The following is a 23,950-nucleotide window of genomic DNA, read 5'->3' as shown; positions in this document are numbered from 1 at the left end:
GCTTTTATAGTTTCAGGTCTCGTATTTAGGTCTTTAACCCATTTTGAGTTTGTTTTTTTGGGTATGGTGTGAGCAAGTAGTCCAGTTCTATTTTTTTTTGCACGTAGCTGTCCGAGTTTTCCCAACACTGCTTATTGGAAAGACTGTTTCTTCCCCATTGTGTATTCTTGCCTCCTTTGTCATAGATTAATTGACCACAGGAGCATAAGTTTATTTCTGGGCACTTGTTCCTGTTGCAGTGACGTAGGTGTCTATTTTTTTGCCAGTATTCTACTGTTTTGAGTATTAGAGCTTTGTAGTAGGTTTTGAAATCTGGAACCTGTAAGTCCATCTTTCTCAAGATTGCTTTTGCTATTTCGGGTCTTTCATGGTTCCATACAAATTTTAGGCTGATTTGTTGTAGTTCCGTGAAAAATGCTTTTTGCTGTTTTGATAGGCATTGCTTTGAATCTATAGATTACTTTGGGTAGTAGAGACATTGAACAATATTCTGCCAATCCATGAAGATGGTATATCTTCCTATCTGTGTCCTCTTGAATTTCATTTATCAGCGTCTTACGGTTTTCACAGTATATGTCTTTCCTTCCTTGGTTAAGTTTATTCTTTTTGGTGCAGTTATAAATGGGGTTGTTTTCTTAATTTCTTTATCTGCCACTTCATTATTAGTGTATAGAGTTGCAACAGATTTCTGTATATTCTGTATCCTACAACTTTACTGGAATTCATTTTGTTTCATGTCTGACTGCTGCAGCTAGGAGGACTTCCACTACTATGTTGAAGAAAAGTGGTGAGAGAGGACAACCCTGTCTTGTTCCTGATCTTAGAGTAAAAGTTCTCAGTTTTTCACCATTGACTATGATGTTAGCTGTGAGTTTTTCGGCTATGGACTTTGTTACGTTTGTTCGGGTATGTTCCCTCTAAATCCCCTTAAGAGTTTTAATCCTGAATGGATATCTTGTCAAATGCTTTTTCTGCATCTTTTGTTATGATCATAAGGCTTTTATCTTTTCTCTTGTTAGTGTGATGTATCACTTTGATTGATTTGCAAATATTGAAACACCCTTGCATCCCTGGAATAAATCCCACCAGATCGTGATGTTATTAACACATTTAAAACAAAAAGGGTGCCCTTCCTTTTGTTAATTGTGTCTGCTGATTGTCCCTTACGGTGATTCATTTGCTTGCGTGGTTTGATTTTTGATTATGAGCTCATGTTCGACTGGGCTGCCTCCCCTGGTTTTCACATCCTCTTGGAACTATCTTCAGTGCCCGATTTATGCTGAGGCCAAACCAAGTGGAGAAGGGCTTATCTAAAGTACCTCTCCCATGAGGGTCCCTCACAGTGCTTTTCATTTATTTCTAGTACCTTAGAGATGTCACTGGTCTAGAAACACTTTTTGCATTGATTGCTCAGTTTGGCTTTCCTGCACCACACGGGTTTGGATCTTGCACCTGTGCATGGCACAGACTTGGCATCTTGGTACATCACAGGCCTGCCCCCTTTCTCCTGCATCCGGTCACCTCCTTAGCCAAGTCCACTTCCTTGCTTATTGTCGGAGACAGTAGGGAATACTTTTTCTAGCCCATCTTCCATGGGGAAGCAGCCTTTTATGCTTCAGCTTCTGATAGGAGTCTCCCTTCTAGCCTCCATAGAACCACAGCCACTTCTGTCACTCAGTGGGCTGGAAGCTTCCTACCCTTAGCTGTTAGAGCCTGTAACCATTCTCACAGCCCTGGGCCACCTCAGCAGCATCTCATACTCCCACCCTGCTGGGTGTGACGTCCCTCCTTGCTTCTGGCCTTGAGAGTGTCCCTTGCTTTTGAGCTTAGTGGTGTATGTGAGGTTTTTCCTATTTTATCCAGTGCTTCGGGGATCTGTGCTGGGATGGAGGGTCTGTGTTAGTTCCACATAGCAGGAACTGGAGTTCTTTACCTAATAAGCCTTCCTGCTTTCGGTGAGCCTGTCTCCGCTCGATTTGGCCTCCATCTAATTCTGGAGTTGAAGATAGTTCTGGAAGGATGTGGGAAGCCATTTGTTTCCTTGGATGCTCTGAAACACGCCCACTCTTCAAATCTCTGCTGGTTCACTCGCATCTCCCCCCACCCGCCTTCCCCATCTTTAGTCTTCTTACTACAACGGAGACCTCTTTGTCTCTTTAGTGACATAAATGATACGTGTTCCTTGTCCCCCTCATCCTCAACTTTGGGCACAGAGCAGCTCCTGCCTCTGAGTAAATGCTACCACATGGCAGTTATTGCTGGGATCGGGCAAATGGCAAAGCGCACAGCAGTAGGAAGGTGAGCACAGATGAGCAAAGCCCAGGCTGTGTGATTCTGAGAGTCGTGCTCACCCACTCTGACCGGGTGCCAAGGTGCCTCATTGCTCTTGGGAGGAGGATAGTTTCCAAAGTCAAGCCCCTTCATTCTGTCTCAGCTTCTGCTATGGAAGATTCATTCTGCGAGGAAAGATACCCACAGAGATCCTTAGGAGACCCTCCATACTTGAGATTAAAATAAAAGCCATCCCCGTGCTGGCCGGGGCCTGGGGCAGCCCCTCCCAGGAGTTCCTTGGCTCGTAACTTAGAGACTGAGTTGAAGTTGGCATGAAAAGGGTTCGAAGGTGCTGGATAAAAGCCAGTAGCGGACCTCCTTGTTCCCACTTCTGCTTTGGAGACTAGAATTGGCTTTGATAATTTCCTTCTCAAGGCCGAGTGCGTCTTTGTGGGTTTGTTTTTTTTTTTAAGTTTGCTTATTTTTGAGAGCACGCTCATGAGCGCGGGGGGAGGCTAGTGGGCAGAGAGAGGGAGAGAGAGCATCCCAAGTGGGCTCCGTGCTGCCAGCGCAGAGCCCGATTCGGCGCTCGAACTCACGAACTGCGGGATCGTGACCTGAGCTGAGATCACGAGTTGGGACGCTTACCCAACTGAGCCACCCAGGCGCCCTGCATCGCTGGTTTATTTACAAATCCCGGCGGTGAGGCGTGGTCCCTGATGGGTACACACTGAGCGTGTGGCGCAGGGGAAGGACGCAAGCAGGGCGTCCGTGAAGCCACGCGAAGCATCTTCTGTACGATGGGCTGGTCCCTTTCCAGGCTGTGGAGGTCTCCATCCACTCTTAGCCCTCTCCCCCCACCTCCCTCCCGAGGCCCAGGATTAGTCATTGCTCTGGCTGCAGCCCCAGGCAGCGTGCAGTTGCCTCTTCCCTCCCCTGTGAGTGAGCTGGGAGACCTCGGAGGAGCAGAGTAGGTACCACAGGGTTATTACTTTAAGGGCATCGTCATAGCCCTAGTGGCAACTCTGGTGTCTCAGCTCTTCCCGCTGGGTCCGGTGCAAAATATATGTGATTTTCTTAAAATTAAAAAAAAAAAATTTGTTAATGTTTATTTATTTATTATTTTTTTAATGTTTATTTTTGAGAGAGACAGAGACAGAATGTGAGTGGGTGAGGGGCAGAGAGAGAGGGAGGCACAGAATCCGAAGTGGGCTCCGGGCTCCAAGCTGTCAGCACAGAGCCCCATGTGGGGCTTGAACTCACGAACCCCGAGATCACGAACCGAGCCGAAGTCGGACGCCCAACCCACGGAGCCACCCAGGCGCCCCTGATTTTTTTTATTTAATTGGGGAAAGACTCACACAACCTAAAACTTCCCATAGTCACCATTTTTGAACCTACAGTTCGCTGGCTTAGTTAAGCGCATCCACGGTGTTGTGCGGCCATCAGTTCCAGGGCATCCTCGCCGCCCCCCCCCCCCCAAAAAGAAACTTCGTGCCCATTAGCTGCCCCTGAAATCCCCCCGCGCACAGCCCGTGGGAACCACAAATCTACTTTCTGAACCCGTGGACTCGCCTTTTTGGATGCTCCATGTGAATGGCAGGCTACAGCGGTGGCCTTGGGTGCTTGGCATCCTGTTTTCAAGGTCGTCTGTGCTGCAGCAGGTGTCCGTGCTTCCTTCCTTTCTGTGGTAGTATGATGTCGGGCTGCATAGAGCTACCCCGTTTGGTTCATCTGTGGACCACTTGATGCACGCTTGGGTGTCCCTACCTTCCGGGGATCGCGCATGGCGTGTCTGCGACTCTGATTGTTTCCCGGGGCGTGGACAGCTTCAGGAGGGTGGTGCTCTTGTGATCTCTGTATTCCGGGGGAGGCGGGGACAGTTTAGTGGGACGGGAAGCTGGGGACCGAGCCAGCAGCTCTTGGCAGAGATGTTGTTAGCTCACCTTTCTGTCTGGCCTGGCTGACCTCTGTATTTGGGGACTTTGGCTGGTGCTTGGGTTGAGTCCTGGCCTGTCTGTCAGGACATGGCAAGCCGGAGAGCTTTGGGGGCCCTGGAAGCCACGAGACCTTCCCAGTAATGCCACTTGGTGTCCTGGGGCCTGCATCCAGGGCGGCACGGCTGGGGAGATGGGGAGGCAGGGTGGCTCTTGCAGAGCCCCTGGAGAGATCAGGTGCATAATGGCAGCCACCCTTGTCCTTGCAACTGCGTTTTGAGACCCCCCCACCCCCACCCCCACCCCCACCCCTGGACAGCTACACCTGCCGACCCCTCAGCGGGTTCCCTACATCCTGTCCTTTGCATCCACCCTGCATACTGTCACCAGGCACATGCAATCTTGTCTCTTCCCTTAGCATCCTATGTAAACTCAGGGTGAGCTCTGAATGCTTGAGTTCAGTATGTGTGACTGCCGCTACTTACCTCCTTTCTCCGCTGTCCTCAGCCTGCCTTCTGCCCGGGCTGAAGAACCCGGGGCTTCCTGAGCTCTGCCCTCCCCGGCCTGGCCCTCAGCCTTCAGGATCCCACAGGGCATCAGCTCCCTATGGGTGCTCCTTGGCAAGCTGACACCACGTTTCTTACCCTGGACCCCAGGGAGGTGACGTGCGTTTCCAGTAGATAAGGGCTCTGCTCCTGTCTGTACCCCCAGCATCTACCGGGAGCCCAGTAAATGTCTCTTAGTGAACAGCATCCCTCAGAGGGAGTCAGTCAGGTCTCCCCACACCCCTGGGAGCCAGCGTGGATTTGGGAAGGACCTAGCGCTATTTTAGGTGTCCTTTGCCCCCAGACTCGGGCCCCTGGAGATACAGGCTCAAGTGATCCTGGCCACCCCATAGTGGGTGTGGTGAAGGCTGATGCTCGATCTCCTCCAGAGTCAGATGAGGGAGGCTGGGCCTCGTGACGGATTTCATGCCCCTTTTCTGGGTCTCCTGCCTCCACCCGGGCTCCTGCCTCCACCTCCTTGAGGGTTGTCTCTGACCTCCTGGTCTATGCGACCCTCCTCCTGCCCGGTGACCCCTTGCTCAGCACAGCGAGGCTGTAAGGTGGCTCCCACAGTCCGACAGGGGAGGCCAGGACCAGGCAGAAACCCCGTGTCCGCATCACTCCACATTCCTCTCGACCCCGAACCCTGGCAACCCCTTAATCTTCTTTCTGTGGCGAGATTTGCCTACTCTGGACGTTTCACATACATGGAATCCTACGATACGTGGCTGCGTCCGGCTTCTCTCCTTGGCATTATGTATTCAGGGTTCATGGATGTTGGAGCACGTGTCCACGCTTCGTTCCACTTGTGACCGAATCCTATGCCACTGTATGGACAGACCACGTTTTGTTTATAGTTTCATCTGTCGTTGGACGTTTGCGTTGTTCCCTCTAGGCTATTGTGAATGGTGCCGCTGTGAACGCTCGTTTGTGGGTTTTTGTGTGGACGTGGTTTTCATGTATCTCGGGTACGTATTTGGGAGGAAGATTTCTGGATTACGTGGTGAATCTATCTTTAATTTATTGAGGATCCACGGAATTGTGTCCCACGGTGGCTGCACCGTGTGACATTCTCATCAGTAGCTCACGAGGATGTCAGTTTCTCCGCAGTCTCACCAGCGCTTGTTACTGTAGGTTTTATTTTTCATCCTAGCCATCAAAGTTGAAATTGAAGATTATACAAGGCATCTCTGATAATTACAGAAAAGTTAAGGGACCGATCAGCAAAGATAAGGGACAAGAGGAAGAGAGGGATGTCCTGTAAACGTGCCGCCTGGAAGCACTGTGCTATTTTGTTCATCCTTTCCTATTTTTTCTTGTGCACACAACTATATCATTACTGACTTTCATGTACGTGAGATCTTGTGGCCTGTTGGTTTTTCCCTGTAGCGATATCCCATGAAAATTCTTCTGTGTTCTAAATATTTAAAAAAAATTTTTTTTAATGTTTATTTTTGAGAGAGAGAGAGAGACAGTGTGAACGAGGGAGGAGCAGAGAGGGAGACAGAGACGGAATCCAAAGCAGTCTCCAGGCTCTGAGCTGTCTGCACAGCGGGGCTCAAACCCGGGGTCATGACTTGAGCTGAAATCGGATCCTTAACCAACTGAGCCACCCAGGCTCCCCTAAATATTTTAAAAATGTTTCTTAAGGCTCTGTAGTATACTGCCTTTCGGATGTACCAGGATTTATTTCAACCCGTTTCCTCATAGCTCACCACTTCCCCAATTTTAAAGTTTGCTTATTTACATACTTATTTATAGACTTTTTTTTAAAGTTTATTTTGAGAGAGAAAGAGCATGCAAGCAGGGGAGGGGCAGATAAAGAGCGAGAGCACACGAGAATCCATAGCAGGCTCTGCACGAAGCTTGACGCAGGGCTGGTACCCGCTAACCATGAGATCGTGACCTGAGCTGAAATCAAGAATCAGATACTTAAGCCACTGAACCACCCAGGTGTCCCATGAGTTTATTTTGAGAGAGAGAGGGAGGGAGAGAGAGAGCAGGCACGTGCACATGAGCAGGGGAGGGGGAGAGAGAGAATCCCAAGCAGGCTCCACACTGTCAGTGCAGAGCCTGACGCTGGGCTCTGTCTCCCAGTTAGATCATGAGCTGAAGTCTAGAGTCATGTGCTTAACTGACCGAGCCACCCAGGTGACCCAGTTTTTTACTGTTTTAAACAGGCCAGGATGATGACGGTTACCTGTTTATCTCTGTACAGTCGTCTCAGTTCCTCAGTATTTGTTCCTAGGGATCAAGTTGCTGGTTAAAAGCAGATACCAGCACTGTCCAGCGCAAATTATAATGCAAGGTGGAATAATTCTAAATGTTTTCAGAAGCTACATCTGTAATTCTACGTTTTCTAGTAGCCATGCTTAAAAAAATTTTTTTTTAATGTTTATTTTTGAGGGAAAGCATGAGCCGGGGGGAGGGGCAGAGAGACGGGGAGACGCAGAATCCGAAGCAGGCGCCAGGCTCTGAGCCGACAGCACAGAGCCCGACGCGGGGCTCGAACCCACGAACCGAGAGATCATGACCTAAGCCGAAGTCGGCCGCTTAATTGAGCCACCCAGGCACCGCCCCTGTAGTAGCCATGTTTAGAAAAGAAACAAGATACAGTTAATTTTAATATTTTACTTCTAAAATATTTCAACGTGTGACCAATATAAAAATTATGGAGACTGTGTGCATTCTTTTTTGTACTAAGTCTTTGGAAACTGGCCACAGATTGGGCCAGTTAAACTCCCACCAGCCTGTGGAAGGGTGTGACCTCAACCCTCAGGCTGAAATCTAAAACCAAAGATAACGAGGTCAACGTGCCAGGCACCCAAGTGACTCTGCCTCTTGTCTCCATGGCACCCGTGACCGCATGGGGACCTGGAGAAGGGCTGAGGGAGGAGCAGGGAGACTAGAAGAGCTTCCGTCCTTGGAGCCCCCGAGGGCGCTCTGCACACAGGTGTAGGTGCCCACAGGACACATCCTCTGGGGGACCCCAGGGACCTGAGAGCGCGTGAGGTCTTCGGAAGTCAGTTCGTGAGGCCTCGGATGTTCCTTCTCCCAGTCCCTGAGCCCAAGGAGGCTTCCCCGAGTTGAGCTCCGAGCTCTTGGCTCAGGGGATTTGGGTGCCGAAGACAGGGGACCAGAGATGGGAGGCTGTTTTCCTCATCCCTCTGCTTTCAGTCAGGCACGACAGGGAAGGGTGTGGGCACCCGTGCGTGCGCTTTGGATGCAATTCGCTGGAATTTCATTAGACAAACCTGGTCTCTGATTCCTGGCGTGCCCACCACCTCTTGTCTGTGTGAGCGTGGGCACGTCCCGGTGTTCCCGTCTCTAGAATGGGGGTACACACCATCCCTAGCCGATAGGATTGACGAGAGGGTGTGTGAGTAGGGCTGACACAGTGCCCTTGACACAGTCAGTGCTCAATTGACGTGGACTGCTGTGGTTCCTGGGATTAGGCACGTAATTCATTTTCCTGATGGCGCTTTTGAGACGTAACACGTTCCCTACATCTCACCCATTCAAAGTGTACTCGGGTTTTAGTATAATCACAGGGCTGGGCGTCCCTCACAATCTAACTTTGGAACATTTTCCTCCCCTCCCCCCACCCACCCCCAAGAGGCTCAGTACCTATCAGCATGACTCCCCATCCTTGCCTAGCCCCAGGCAAGCCCTGGTCTAGTTTGGATTTGCCTACCTGAGCATCTCCTATAAATGGATTCATGCAATGTTAGGAGCACACGTGTAGCTGCAATTTCTATGGTTATTTCTCGTCCGTGTGCTTTTGTTTTTTGTGTTTTTGTTTTTGGGTTTTTTTTTGACCTGCGGTTGAGAGCTGGGCTGCCTTTGATCGGTAACCCACGAGCATAAAACCGCACACGTTCTGCCAGACAAACTGAGCTTAAATCCTGGGTCTCCCTTTCAAGTTTAGGGCCTGACCTTCAAGTCACCTAACCCCTCAGATCCTCAGTTTGCTCTTCTGGAAAATGGGAGCAGTCCTTCCATTATACGGTCATGGTAAGGGTTAAATAAGACCACATGTGCCCAGGACATGGTACTCAGCTAACAGATGATTCATCAGTAGCAATATTTTCGAGATCCTTCGGCTGTCCCATGTGGTACCATATTGTGTGCCTAAAATATTCATTACATGACTAATAAATATGCATTGTGTATTAGAGGAAATTTAGAAGATATAGATGAATGAAACCAAAACAAAGCCTTTAATCCCTCTACTGAGAAAGACAATTGCTATTATTACTTTGGGGAAAGGGAGTCCGGATTTCCTTTCATTACTTCTGTACATTTGTGTATATCTACATGTTTTCCCCCAGCATGAGGTCATGCTATTTTTGTAGCAGGCGGTTGTGTTTTAAGTAAGGCCCATGCCCAGTGTGGGGCTTGACCTCACAACCCCAAGACTGAGAGGGGCAGGCTCTGCCCGCTGAGCCAGCCAGGCACCCCATAGCAAGCTGTTTTAAACATTTTTAAAGTTCAGGGGCGCCTGGGTGGCGTAGTTGGTTAAGCGTCCGACTTCAGCCAGGTCATGATCTCGCAGTCCGGGAGTTCGAGCCCCGCGTCGGCTCTGGGCTGATGGCTTAGAGCCTGGAGCCTGTTTCCGATTCTGTGTCTCCTCTCTCTCTGCCCCTCCCCCGTTCATGCTCTGTCTCTCTCTGTCCCAAAAATAAATAAACGTTGAAAAAAAAATTAAAAAAAAATTTTTAAAGTTCATTTTGAGCGACAGAGAGACACACACACACACACACACAATCCTAAGCAGGCCTTGCATTGACAGGGCTCGAACTCACAAACCATGAGATCATGACTTGAGCTGATATCAAGAGTGGGACCCTCAGCTGAGCTACCCAGGCGCCCTGACTTTTAAACATTCTCTGTGGAACGTATTTTCATGTCCGATATATAACTGTCACTTCTCAAAAGCAGCTTGCTTTTTTTTTTTTTTTTTTAATTGGCTAAGCATTCCGTAAAATATTTGACCAATCTGCTTTGGGTGAGCACTTAGGTTGAGTCCATTTTTTAAGCTGTTAAGAATCCACGGGTGGACACATTTATGTATTTGTCTTTTGTACTCGTTGGATTTATTTTTTCCTGCCAGGTAGAATCACTGAAATTTTCAGGTAAACCTTTTATCGTAATATCAGGTACAGAAAAGTACATCACCTGTGAGCATAGAGTTCCATGTCCTTGCTGAGCACACGTGTGTGTAACCTGAACCTGGATGAAGAAATAGAATATTCCCACTACCCAGAGGCGCCCCTCACGCCCCATTCAAATCACTACTCCCCGTTCGGGAGCAACTACTTCTGATTTCTCTTTTTTAAAAAAATAAGACAACATCATCATCATTTTTATTATATTTTTTAAAGTCTTTTTTTTCTTTTAGAGAGTGCATGAGTGGGGGAGGGGGGGAGAGAGAGAGAGAGAGAGAGAGAGAGAGAATCTCCAGCAGGCCCCATGCTCACCCCTATGTGGAGCCTGACGTGGGGCTTGCTCCCATGACCCTGGGATCATGACCCGAGCTGATATCAAGGGTCGGACACTCAACTCTCTGTGCTACCCAGGCACCACCTTGTCATTTCTATTATCAGACAAGTTTTAGATAGGTTCATAGCAAAATTCAGAGGAAGTTAGTTTTCGCCTATGCCCCCACCCCGACACGTGCCATAGCCTCCCGCCTTATCCGTGGCCCCCACCAGTGTGGTACGTTTGATACAGTCGATGAACCTGTATCGACACTTCATTATCACCCGGAGTCCATTGTTCACATTAGGGTTCACCTGTGGTGGTACACCTTCTGCAGGTTTGGACGTATGTTCAGCGACGTGTGTCCGTCATGATGGGACCCACAGGATAGTTTAACTGCCCCGGAAACCCTCTGTGCTCTGCCTGTTCATTCCTCATCCCCAGACTCGGACACGGAGACCTTTCTCGTGTCTTCGCGGTTTTGCCTTTTCCAGGAGGTCCTATAGTAGAATCTTACCGTGCGCAGCCTTTCCATCCCAACTTCTGACACTACAGAGGAGTTTTTACCTGTTTTCGAGCTCCATTTAAATGGAATCCTAACGTACTTGCTCTTTTGCATCTGACTTCTTTTCCTTGATTTTATGTTTCTGAAGCTCACCCAAGTTATGGCACGCACCGTCTGCTCGTTTTCCTTGCCGTATACTATTCCATTGCTTGAGTAGACTGCACCTGAACACTTGATTCTGCCGTTGTCGGGCATTTGGATAGGTTCCAGTCTAGGGCTGTTGGAACCGCACTGCTGTGAACCTCTCCTTCTTTTCTGTACCTCTTCTGATGAGCGCAAGTGTGCATTTCTGTTGGATGTGTACCCAGGACTGCAATCGCTCAGCCCTGTAGAGTATTCGCATATCCTTGCTGATACACTCATGATAGGAATGGCCATGTCCTCCTCCAGAAAGGTGGTTATTGCCCCTCACGGTCATCCCACTTTTCCAAGAGTCAGTTTCTACATCTGTAATGGGAATACAGCCCTATCCCAGGGTGCCATGGGGAACAGGTGCCCTAATGTGTGATGTGCCTCTGGTACACGGAGAACCCTTCACTGCTGTTGGCCGTCCTAAGGGGTATTTCCTCACCAACAGCTTCTAGGGAGGCTGGAGAATTCTGAGCTATAGATTCTTTTTTTAAAAAATACTTATTTACTTTGGGAAGAGCAAGCAGGGGAGGGGCAGAGAGAGGGGGACAGAGGATCTGAAGCAGGCTCTGCGAGGACAGCAGTGAGCCCGATGTGGGGCTCGAATTCACAAACCGTGAGATCATGACTTGGGCCGAAGTCAGACGCTCAACTGACTGAGCCACCCAGGAGCCCTTGAGCTACGTATTCTTAAAGTGATACAACCTGAGCCTGAGACCCCCCCCCCCAAAAAAAAGATGAGGAGGACACCTGGCTAGCTCAGTCGGTGGAGCATGTGACTCTTGATCTTGGGGTTGTAGTTTGAACCCTGCATTGGGTATAGAGATTACTTAAATTACTTAAAAAGGGGGTGCCTAGGTGGCTCAGTCGGCTGAGTGTCTGACTCTTGATTTCAGCTCAGGTCATGATCCCAGGGTCGTGGGATCGAGCTCCACGCTGAGCATGGAGACTGCTTGGGATTCTCTCTCCCTCTGCCCCTTTCCCCCCTCGTGCTCTCGCTCTCTCTCTCTCTCGCTCTCTCTCTCTCTCTCTCTCTCTCTCCCTCTCCCTCTCCCTCCCTCCCTCCCTCCCTCCCTCCCTCCCTCCCTCCCTCAAATAAAAATATTTTTTTCTTTTAATACTTGAAAAAAACCCAACAGCAAATGAGATGACCAGCTGGTCCCAGAAATTAGCTGTCTCTGGAACAAGAAAAGACATTTATAATAGGGCATGGGAAATGCCGGGAGGAGCCGGGGGGAGGGGGGATGGCTGTTTCTCAGCCCAGCCCCTGTTTGGAAAGTTTTGCCTGAACTGTGTATAGTCCCCGGGAACCGGCCCTCAAGGCCTTGGAGCACCAGGATATGTGGGCGGGCAGGCGATACCGAGTGAAGGCAGGTTGAAGGCAGGGTCAGGAGATGGACCCCACTCCACCAGTCACCGGTCGTGCAGTCTCGAGTGCTCTGGGCTGCAGTTTGCAAATTATCCCACAGAGAAAAGCACATCTGCTCCCTTATGCAGGATGTGTCGTGGATGAGGGGAGAGAATGCAGGTCTGGGTGCCATACTGTGTGCTTCATGAAACAGGCCCTCGTGGGGGCGGAGCCCTTATGAAACCCGGACGTGCAAGGCCCCGTCGTACCGGGGAACACGGCGGCGGCCCGAAATGGTAATTACGAAAAACTGTACTTAAGGTTTTCTAGAACTACTGGGAAGATCTAAATACGTCCTCCACAGCGCAATGATCAAAATTCTCTTTCTTCTCCTTCCAGTCCCCTTGCTGCACCAGATTCTCCTTCCGCGTCCTACTACGTGTCTCCCAAGTGACTTCCAGCAGCAGCCCCAACCCCTTTACCCTGCCCCTCTGTCTCTCCATACGTGACCGTATGAAGCCCCTTGCTCAGCTAGGAAAACCCCTGTCTTCGGGAGCAGGGGGGGAAGAAGTCACACGGATGTGATCCCTTTAGGGGGAAGGGGAAAATGAGCTGGTTCACTTTCGTGCTGTCCCGGCAGCTGCCGTTCGTAGCACAGGCTGTCTTGCCGGGGGATCGGAGGTAATGACCCCAGGGGTGCACTGCCAGGAAGAAAGGGACGCCCTTTGTCGGTTTCTTCGTCTGGTGCTAGTCGGTGTTGCCCGCCTGGGAAGTGTGGGAGAATGTCACCAGCCTCCTGCTGGTGGCTCAAGCTCAGCGGTCAGTGATGTCTTCTCTCTCTCTTTCTCTCCCTCCCTCCCCTGTTTCCCAGTCTCCTCAGACCAGATCGAGCAGCTCCACCGGAGGTTTAAGCAGCTGAGTGGAGACCAGCCCACCATTCGGTAAGATCTGCAGTTGGGTTTGGGCCTCGGGCAGCAACATGGCCCTGGAGGATTTCTCTTCTGTCTCTTTCCCTGAGTTCAGCATGACTCTGGAAGAGTCCCTGGGTGGCCCCATTTCCTGTGGCAAACTTGCAGTTGTCATTCTTTTGGTCCCTCTAGATAAGATGTTCTAGAGCCATACTTGTTGGGATCAGGAATGTCTGTCTAGAGTGAAGACAGGGGGCCAGTCAGCCACGTGTACCCTGCCCTGGCTTCCTCAAATGGGACATACTCCTGGCCTCTTGCTTAGAATCTCAGGTATACTTGAAGACCTCGTTGAAGGTCTCTTCACTCTGCTTCCTCTCTGTTGTTAGTTCCGGCCTCAGGCAAGGTGGCGCGCAGCAGACTGATTTCTTGACAGAAGTCCGACTGGCCATCCTACATTGCCTTTAAAAAAATTTTTTTTTAAATGTTTATTTTTGAGAGACAGAGTATGAGTGGGGGAGGGGCAGAGACAGAGGGAGACACAGAATCCGAAGCAGGCTCCAGTCTCTGAGCTGTCAGCACGGAGCCCGACTCGGGGCTTGAACTCACAAGCCGTAAGATCGTGACCTGAGCTAAAGTCAGATGCTTACCCGACTGAGCCACCCAGGTGCCCCCCTACATTGCATTTTTAATGTTAATCTTTTAGAAGCTTAGGTTCATTCTCTTTTTTTTTTTTTTTAATTTGTTTTTAAGTTTATTTTTGACAGTGTACGAGTGTGAGCTGGGGAGGGGCAGACAGAGAGGGAGACACAGAATGTGAAGCAGGCTCCAGGCTATGAGCTGTCAGCACGGAGCCCGACACGGGGCTCGAACTCACAAACTGTGAGATCATGACCTGGGCCGAAGTCAGACGCCCAACCGACTGAGCCACCCAGGCGCCCCAGGTTATTTCTTTATGAGGAGCAATGCCCTAAACTGTCCTCCTTCCCCCAAGAGAGAGTGTGTTCAGTCTTCCATGCTGGTTGAGTTCTATAGAACTAGGTTAGTGAGCGATCCTAGTTAGCATGTTTGGTCGTTGCACAGTTGGGGGGGAGGAAGCTTCGAGTTGAAGTGTAGCAAGCGGGGTCTCCGATGCACAGTAAACAGCGTTCTACCACAGACTTTCAAACAGATGGAGTTTCCTAAAACAAATATGCAAGGTCGTAAGGTTACAGTCTTTGAACTTCCAACATTTAATAGTATTTAATGATAATTTAATAATATTAAAAATATTAAAATTTAAAAATAATACTTAATAACCTTTAATAACCCAGGGAAACGTCCTTCTTCTTAGCCAACAGACTAAAATTTCACCTAAGCTTTATGGAAATTGACAGAAACAATGATCACTTTCCTTGATCTGTCTAAACAAGAGCATGTTGTCGATCCCACGCGTCATGGTTTCAAAGCATCCGTTTCCAGAGCTTAGATTCTGGTGATCTCTTGGTTCCTGTGGCCTCCTGTCTCAGTTTGATTGTATCCAAGGCAGAATTAAAGCCAGTTAGGAGTGTTGTGGTCAATTCTGTCCGTGACACCTGGGTAAGCCCCGTGAAGGAGAGGGAGCGAGCCCAGGGGAAAGTCACCTGGCTTCTCATCGGCTCTGAGAGCGTTCCATGTCTGAGTCGGAGCCGGTCACCGTGGCCAGGGCTAGAGATGCAAATTGGTTTTTCCCAGAACAGTGATGGAGCGGGGCTGGGCCATCAGCCGGGGTGCAGACTGGAGTGCTTTCCCAGGGCCGGGTGGGCACACCTTGGCCGGACACCTGGGAGTCTAATTTCCAGACTTGGAAATTAGTGTGTTTAATTTCCAGACTTGGGGGAAACAGAGGCAAAAACCCAGACTTGAGAAACCGTTTGCATCGGCCTCCTGTGTAGGAGGGGCTGTGTGTGTTTGCGTTAGTTGCTCTCTGTCTCTGAGCCTCCCTCCTCATCCGTAAAGTGATTTGGGTGCGGAAAGTAAGCAGGTGCCATGCGGGAAGATCCCACTTTGAGCCGGTTGGGCAGCCCGGCTGCCATCCTCCCCACGGTTGGTGAGGTCTCGGGGACCCACCTTGAGATGCCTGTTAGCAGATGTCTGACCATGGGGCGGAGTGGAGGCGGGAGCACAGGTGCTGTGTGGGGAGGGGGCTGTGAGGCCCTCGGAACCCCTCCCACTTCGAGGTTCTAGCATCCGAGCCCGGTGTTGCCCAGCGGCCCCTCCGGGGCCTCTGCAAGGACGAACTGAAACGCTGTGACCTGCACACATTCTTTCCCAGCTTGAGCGTGTATGTGGATCACTCGAGAATGTTCCTAATGCAGGCTCGGCCTCAGCAGGTGGGTGGGGCCTGAGACTCTGCATTTCACTGGGGGTCGCAGGGCCCCCGGGCGGCCAGCACGGTGCCCCGGGGCACAGTTAAGTGCTCACTCAGCAAATGCAGCTGCCTTTCTCTCTGCCACTGAACCGCTCTCCCGCCCCCTGGCCTCAGACGTCAGTCTGTGTGGTATTCCCAACCTCCTCCACTCCCCTCAGGCCCGTGGCCTCCCTCCCTGGCCTCACATCCCTCTGACTAAACCCGTCCCGGCTGTTGGGCCTTAGCAACGTTTCTTCAGCCAAGTCTGCCTGGACGATGCCCCCGACCCGGTCAGGGCCCCGTCAGGCTCCCTGGGCCCCGCACATCTTCTCTGTAGCCGCATGGGGTGACTCCAGTTCGCCTCCCTGTGGGACGCTGGCTGTGAATGTGCTTGTGAATCACCTGGGAGCCTGGTTCAAAGGCAGGATTTGATTCACGGGTCTGGAGCCGGGCCCGAGACCCTGCATTTCCAACAAGCATGGGTGGTCGTGGGCAGGTCGGCCTCCCCAGCACGGAGGATGGTGCCCAGTGGGCCCCCGGGTTCTATGGGTGGAGGCTGCGCCCTCTCAGGCACGGAGACTCCTACCTCCCACTCGTGGGCTAGGCCAGGGCGTGGGAATACGAGCCCTCGGCTCTGCCTGCCCACCCCCAGGACCACCGCACACCTCACCCTTTGCGCATCTGCCGAGACCCAGTGAGCAGCCCTTGCTCCAGCTTTTGGGGCTCCCCTGTGCCTTTAAGGTGACATCCGTACTCTAGCTGGGGTCCACCAAGGTCTTTAGATGCTGGCTTTTGCTTTGCTGAGGTCTCAGTGTGGACACCACGTCCTGCAGGATAACCCCCTACCTCCTGTCCTCCCATGGCCTCCTCCTGGGGGTGCCCCAACCTGCCACTTACAGAATTGCAACTGTGCCCCTAATAGACAGCTGGCCCCATGCAGGGCGGGAACTGGGGCTTTTTTTCTTGGGCCTAGTGCTCAGTTCAGGGCTGGTAACGTTCTAGATGCTCGGGGGTACAACTGGTCGGTTGAATGAATGAATGAATGAATGAATGAGACCAAAGTAATGAGGCAAAAGTGAGTATAAGAACTACCAAAATTCTTTAAAATTGTTTTTAATGTTTATTTTTGAGAGGGAGAGGGAGGGAGGGAGGGGCAGAGAGAGAGACAGACAGAATCTGAAGCAGGGTCCAGGCTCTGAGCGGTCAGCACAGAGCCCAATGTGGGGCTCAAACTAAAGATTGGAGGCTTAACCAACTGAGCCACCCAGGCACCCCAGGACTACCAAAGTTCTCTTTATACGCCATGAAGCATGGTGTACGTGAGACCCGTTGTTGTTAATACTGTTTCCCTCCAGAGGATGTACATATTCCCGGGAAAGAATTTATCTGGGGCCTGGCTCGTAGGAATTGCTCACCGATGTAAGCTGTTATCATCTGGGCACGTTTTCTGTGCTGCGTAGCTGGAGCACGTTACTTGAGCCTCATAAAAACCCCACAGGAATCAGTGGTAGGAACACCTGTTCTCCCCATTTTACAGACGGGAGGCTCAGAGAGGTCGTGTACCTGTGCCTGAGTCACACAGCTCGTAAGTAGAGGAGCTCAGTGCTGAGATGCCTCTGTAAGGAAGTTGTGGACGTTTCTTGTGAGTGGTCTCAGGACCTCAGTCACCCTCATCTGCCATCTGAGGACCCTTACCATCCACGGTGGGCATGTATAATTCCCACCACCAAAGCCCCTGCTCGCTAATTTCCTAGTCTCTGCTGGGAGGGTAGCGTCAGCTGCACATGGTGACAGCCCTGCCCAGCAGGAAGGAGGTGACAGGCCACAGTGTTCTATGCAAACAGGCCTGCCTGAAAAGCCCCTCCCAGACCCGCTTTGCCTGATCCTAATCTGTCTCTCAGGACCCGGAAAAGGATGATTGGGCAGGTTTTCGGTCCCGCGGGCTTTCCTGCCCACCCTCCTAGGGCAGAAGGATGAGCAGCCCTGGGCTGTGATCTGGTCCCTAGCACCATCCCCACACTGCCAGGGGGTTCTCGAGTGACCCTGGGGGGGGGTGCTCTCTGATACTTGGGCACACCTGGGGGGGCTGTGGGCTATGCTGGGGTTTCTGAGTAGGGAAAGGAGCTTTTGCTTCCTTAGGGTTGAGTTTGGTGAAAGGCACTGACTGGGGTCCGCTGGGCGAGGCCCCCAGCACCGCAGTCTGTGAGGGGTGTGGGAGGCAGCACCCTTTGCCCCTGCCTCTCAGAAAATGAAGGTGCCCGAGAGCCTAGGATCCCATGAGGCAGGGGTTTGGGTCGGGGGGGAGGAAATACCTCCAGTGCAAAAGGCTCCTTAAAAGTGGCCATTTAAACCTGCAGGCTTTAAACATAGACCTAATAAGTTCTGTAAGTTGCATTAAAAAATGAAGAGGGGCTCAGGTCATGATCTCCACGGTTCATGGGTTCGACTCTGCGTGGATAGTGGGGAGCCTGCTTGGGATTCTCGCTCTCCCTCTCTCTCTGCCCCTCCCCCACTTGCTCTCTTTCAAAATAAATAAACTTTAAAAAATATAAAATCTTATTAATGAAGAATTGAGTTTCTGAATTTGTGACTTTGATAAGTTGTATATAGCTTAAAAAAAAAAAAAATCAAAACCGAGTAAAAACTGCCAAAACGGATTTAATGTTAACCCACCATTTTTTCCTATCCATGTTTGGTTGGTCTCCTCTCCTTCTAAAAATTATCCTAGGATGTCCAGGGATGGCCTCACCCCTGAGGCCTCAAAGCTGATGTGTCAGGACTCCCGCTCTGTGTGTGCGTGTGTTTCTTACAAAGCCCAGCATCTGATTTAAAAAACAAAAATCCGGGGCGCCTGGGTGGCTCAGTCGGTTGGGCGTCCAACTTCGGCTCCGTTCATGATCTCAGGGTCCGTGTGTTCGAGCCCCACGTCGGGCTCTGTGCTGTCAGTTCTGAGCCTGGAGCCTGCTTTGGATTCTGTGTCTCCCTCTCTCTCTGCCCTTCCCCTACTCACATCTGTCTCTATCAAAAAATGAATAGATGTTAAAAAAATTTTAAAAACAAAAATTCATAATGCTGCATTACTTTTCTTTAAGGGCCCCCCAAAACCTGAATCCACCCTGACCACAAAGCTCCATGGCCTCTTGGAGAAATGCTTGAGTAGAAAATGGTCATGTGACACATTGAGTACCAATCCTATGCAGAGACTTCTGTCCTCAAAACGTTTTCTTCTTCCAGCAGGGAAGCCCCTCCCCAAGGAAACCCCAAGGATTGCAGGTAGTGAGGAAAATACAATAATTGCTGCTTGCACATTTTCTTTCTGAAGTCGGGCCACTCGACTGGTGAATGTCTTAAACAGCAAATTTGACTTCCTGAGAGTGCCCGCAGCAGGCTCTCGAAGCCCCAGAAATAGACGCTGTGCCATACGTCAGACATAGTGCTGCAGGCCAGTAGGAGGGCTGATTAGGTAAAGCCACACCGCAAAAATATTTGTAGATTCACCAGGCCCCCGAGTGTGGAGTGAGTCGTGGCGTGAATGGAACCATGGACATACGAGGCGAAGGCGGGGAGCGGTGTTCGTTGTTCGTCCCCAAAGCATACGGCAGTCTTCGGACAGGCTGCCCGCCAGGGCACCGACAAAGCCCTGACTCCGCGTCCTGTTTTGCATCCCCCGGCGGCACTCACCCCGGCTCTGTCGAGTTAAAGGTCTGCTCACAGTCAAGTGCGTACGTAGGAGCCCCAGCTGCTGTTAGCTGAGGGCTGGCATGTGCCGGGCACGGGGCTGAATGGCCACACGTGGGGTCCTAGGGGTCTCAGGGAGCCTGTGAAGTTCACACCATTATCCCATCTTCCAGATTGAGAAACCGAGGCTCAAGAGGATAAGGTCACCCAGCAGGGCTGGGGGGTTCAGAGGCAGAGCTGGAGGCCCCCAAATATTTTCCTATTTAAAATTTGTATCTTTTAGGGACACCTGGGTGGCTCAGTTGGTGGAGCGTCCTAGTCTTGGTTTCAGCTCAGGTCATGAGCTCACGGTTCATGGGTTCGAGCCCCGCGTCGGGCTCTGTGCTGGCAGCTCAGAGCCTGGAGTCTGCTTCCATTTCTGTGTCTCCCTCTCTCTGTTCCTCCCCCACTCGCACTCTGTCTCACTCTCTCAAAAATAAGCAAACATTAAAAAAATTTTTTTAAAGCTGCATCTTTTGATGGGTTTACTTAGGGAGGGTGTTCCCTGCTTAGAAGAAAAGCCAGAGCCTACAGTGATCACACTGCATTTGTCTAAAGTAAGTCATTTTAATCCAGTACCTTTGCTTTTAACTTGTCGAATAGCTAGAAATTTCCTTTTTTTCCCCTTTCTTTAAGTACTCACAACAGTGAAGAGTTGAGGCCCTGCCTTCATCCTCAGGCCATTTTGCTGTCAGTGTTTAACAGGTTCCGGGAGTTAACGCATCTTCCCTTTAAGGCGTCAGCTTGGATGGCGCATGTTCATCTGAAAGAGAAGAACCCACGGTTGCTTGTAAAACTCCCCAGGCCACAGTGGGCACAAGCGGGCCCGCTCTCCTGTCTGTTTAGGTGACCCGGAGAGCCGTGCAGGGGTCCCTTCAGTGTGAGGGGTGCAAGGTGTCCCTGAAACAGGACGAAGCTTTCTAAATGGACCCGAATAATTCGCAAGTACTTGAATAGAAAGTTTTTACAGAGACTCTTTCCCCCGGAAGCTGAAGGACTCAGCCCTTGCTTGCAGAAGCAGGTAGTGGGGGCTTCTGTTTGGAGTGGGGACGTGTGGGGGTGCGGGGAGGGAGGACCGGAGAGGGAACTTAGCATGCACACAAGTTCGTTACATGTATTCTTTAGTTTTTTTTAGTGTTTGTTTATTTTTGAGAGAAAAAGAGCATGAATAGGGGAGAGAGGGAGACACAATCCAAAGCAGGCTCCAGGCTCTAGGCTCTGAGCTGTCAGCACAAAACCCACCGCGGGGCTTGAACTTACAAAGAGTGAAATCATGACCTGAGCGGAAGTCGGATGCTTAACTGACTGAGCCACCCACGCGTCCCACAAGCTCATCACATGTGAGATGAGGGAAGGAAACAGGACGGGGAGGGTGCATGTCTTGGGACCGTGGTGGGAGAAGGACCTTGGGGTAGGTGGCCACGTTTGGACTAGAACAGAAGGGACAGAAGGAGCTCTGTGTGATGACAAGAGGGAAGGGGCGCTAGACAGAGGCAGTGGCAGACCCCTGTGCGATGGGCCTTCGTCCCTACCTCCCTCCTGGCCTGTCAGCCTCCTGCTCCAGTCCTAACTCCTCGTCCTGGTTTGCATCCCCCGGCAGCACTCACCCCTGCTTTGTCAAGTTAAAGGACTGCTCACAGTCAGGTGCATACATAGGAGCCCCAGCTGCCGTTAGCTGAGGGCTGGCATGTGCCGGGCACGGGGCTGTTCCTGCTGTTCCCGCCTCGGAGCTCTAGAACGCATTCATGACCTGCTTTCTAGAATGCTTTTCTCCAGAGCGGGGTTTCTATTGGCACTTGGGGCTGGAGAATGTGTGTGGGGGCAGGGGTGTTCTGTGCATGGTAGGGTGTAGAGCACATTCTGGGACCCCCCCCCCCACCGGGTGACTACCGAAAAGGTCCCCAGACACGGCCCCGTGTTCCCCGGGGGTTTGAGAACTCGCCACCCTCTGCTCTCTGCCATGTGTCACCTTTCCTGGTCACCCCACTGAGACTTTATCTGATTCTCTGGGGTCTCTGTCCTGTCTCTGCTTGGTGTGCTTGCAAAGTGCTCATTGCTGCCCGAGGCAGGTCATTTTCCCTCTGTCTCATTTCCCCTGCTGGAATCCCAGGAGGGGTGATGTCTGTCCCACTCACTGCCGAAGCCAGCACCTGGAAGCGGGCCTGGCACGTGGAAGGTCCCTGTGATCAGTACGTGGCAGGTGTTGAGAGGACAGCTGGGTATGGGCCTGGAGCAGATACAGGAGGAGTTGAGAAAGCGTGTGGTGGGGAAGGGTGACGTTGGTGACACTGTCCCAGTCACTGAAAGAGGCGTTTGCCTGGTGGCAAGGGGACCAGGGGCTTTTTGTGTGTGTGTGTGTGTGTACGCACACACACACGTATTTAGTGTTTATTTTGAGAGTAAGAATGTGTGTACACGAGCTGGGGAAGGGCAGAGAGAGAGAGAGGGTAGGAGAGGAACTCCCAAGCAGGCTGCGCAGTGTGCAGAGCCTGATGCAGGGCTCAGTCCCACGAACTGCAAGATCATGACCTGAGCCGAAGTCAAGAGTTGGACGCTTAACCGACTGAGCCACCCAGGTGCTCCTCTGCCAGAGCTTTCGTGCAAAGGCACGTGGACGGGAGAAACGCCTGGCACAGTTAGGGAATTCCTAGCGTTTCTTAAACGTTAACCTTCACGCGAGTTCCCCGGGGATCACGTTAAAATGCAGGCTCTGATTCCGGGCCAGCTAAGGGCTCTGTGTGTCACACACCAAGTGAGACTGATGCTCCTGGCCCAGGGATGACACTTTGAGCTGCTCAGCATTGCCCGGGGAGACGCACGGCTAGTGACTCTTGGTTCCTCCTTTGTGAGTCCCCATGGGTCCCCAGGTTCCCCAGGGTGGGGCCTCCAGGAGAGTCGGGCAGGCAGCCCCTGAGGTAGAGACCCTTCTCCGTTGGGCCGGTGAGAGCAGGGAGGCTGGAATTCCAGGCTGGGGGCCGTTGGGGCCTCGCTGGGTCTTCAGCTCCCGGTGGGTCAGGCCCGGCGGGGGCTGAGGATGACCAAGCCGGCAGAGGGCCTGGCAGAGAAGCTGGCCCTCAGAGCTGCCGGAAACCGGCCCCCACGACGAGGCTTGAGGAGGAGCCCCTCCTTGGTGGTTGCTCAGTCTTTCCTTCCCTTGCGGGCTGGACGCTTGTCTTGCCTTCTTTCTGGGTCCCAGATGGGGCCTCTCGGGGCTGGGTGGGGGCAGATCCCCAACCAAGATTTCAGTTGTGTGCTCTCTTTCAAGTAAAACCGTGCAACCCAGAGGAAGTAGCAAGTGTGAGGAAGCGCACAGGGCGGTTAGAGCCGGATTCAGAGCTGTCCTCCTAGCTGTGGGGCTGTGGCCTCCTCACTTGGCCTCCCTGGGCCTCCTTTTCTCACCTGCACGATGGGGACTGTGGGTGTGTGGGGCAGATCAAACGTGGCGGTGTTTGCAAAGCGCTTAGCACAGCCTGGCCCTGGGAAAGCCCTCAGGATGCGGGCGAGGGGGGTGCAGAGAATCCTTAAACCCCCGGGGGTTCGATCCCCCACCCCATCCAGAGGAGGTGTGCAAGTTGTGTGCCCCTGGGGTCTCTGTGGGGGACCCCTCCCCGCTGGTCACAGGGGCCCCATGGCCGGATCCCCGGTCACCACCTATCAGCTGTGGCCTCAGAGCCCTGGGCTTGGGTGGAGCAGAGCCCTTCCCGGGCCGCAGCCTGGGCCCGACACCTTCAGCTGAGCCGGTTCTACCGGCCCAGTGGGCACCTGGCGGTGGGGGTGGGGGAGGAAGGAAAACAAGACCGAAACTGGCGTTTATGGGACATTAAACTGCGGTCAGCCTCTCCCAGGCTCCTCTGGACCCGAGGCCTGCAATCGACTCGTTCAAAAAGGAGGTTGGCAAATATCCGGGAGTGTCCCCGAGACCGGCAGCCAGGACCCAAGTGTTGCTAGCGTCTGCTCCCTGGGGATTCTGAGTGCTGCCTGTCTCTTTTCTTTGCCACAAGACAGTTCTTTAGCTCTCTGCCTCAGTTTCCCCCATCTTTAACATGGGGATGAGTGTCTGCCTTGTAGGAGAATAAGGTAAATCTCTTAGAGCACTTACCAGACACCTTGGGAGTAATAGGTTAGTTGGTATTATTATTCTACTTTTAAATACATGCATACGTATGTGTGTGTGTGTATACATATATATTTATTTACTTTAAGTTTTTATTCATTTATTTTGAGACCGACAGAGAGCAAGTGGGGGAGGGACAGAGAGAGGGAGAGAGAATCCCAAGCAGGCTCCACACGGTCAGTGAGAAGCCTCACGCAGGGCTCGAACCCAAGAACTGCGAGATCATGACCTGAGCCGAAACCAAGAGTCGGAGGCTTGACCAACTGAGTCACCCAGGCACCCCTATTATTCTCATTTTAAAATTAAGAGCTCGCTGTGTGTCAGGCAATGTCCTAAGTACCTTATGTGTGTTTATCGGATTTAGTAATTTCGTTAACCCCATGATACTGCCTAGGCATTCCCATGATCCCCATTTCACAGAGGAGAAATTGAGGCTCTGAGATGTGGAGAGGCTCACCCAAGATGATGGGCCTGGTGAGGAGCAGATCCTGAACCAGACCCTGGGTACACTTGATTTCACATCCCCTTTGCCGTGGGCGGTGCTAGGTGTTCACCAAATTCACAGATGAA

The 23,950-nt window shown here is 51.7% G+C and overlaps 1 protein-coding gene across 1 annotated transcript in view; it reads left to right on the top strand.

Moving 5' to 3' along the window:
• Window positions 1-23,950, top strand: part of TESC (tescalcin) — a 51,762-nt gene that overhangs the window by 11,375 nt on the left and 16,437 nt on the right. Inside the window, exon 2 of the mRNA XM_027043803.2 lies at window positions 13,148-13,217. Coding sequence (XP_026899604.1) covers window positions 13,148-13,217 — 70 coding nt within the window. The remainder of the gene's footprint in view (window positions 1-13,147; window positions 13,218-23,950) is intronic.

This window comes from Acinonyx jubatus, chromosome D3, assembly GCF_027475565.1.
Source record: "Acinonyx jubatus isolate Ajub_Pintada_27869175 chromosome D3, VMU_Ajub_asm_v1.0, whole genome shotgun sequence".
NCBI lineage: Eukaryota > Metazoa > Chordata > Mammalia > Carnivora > Felidae > Acinonyx > Acinonyx jubatus.
This window is presented reverse-complemented; position numbering and strand designations above follow the sequence as displayed.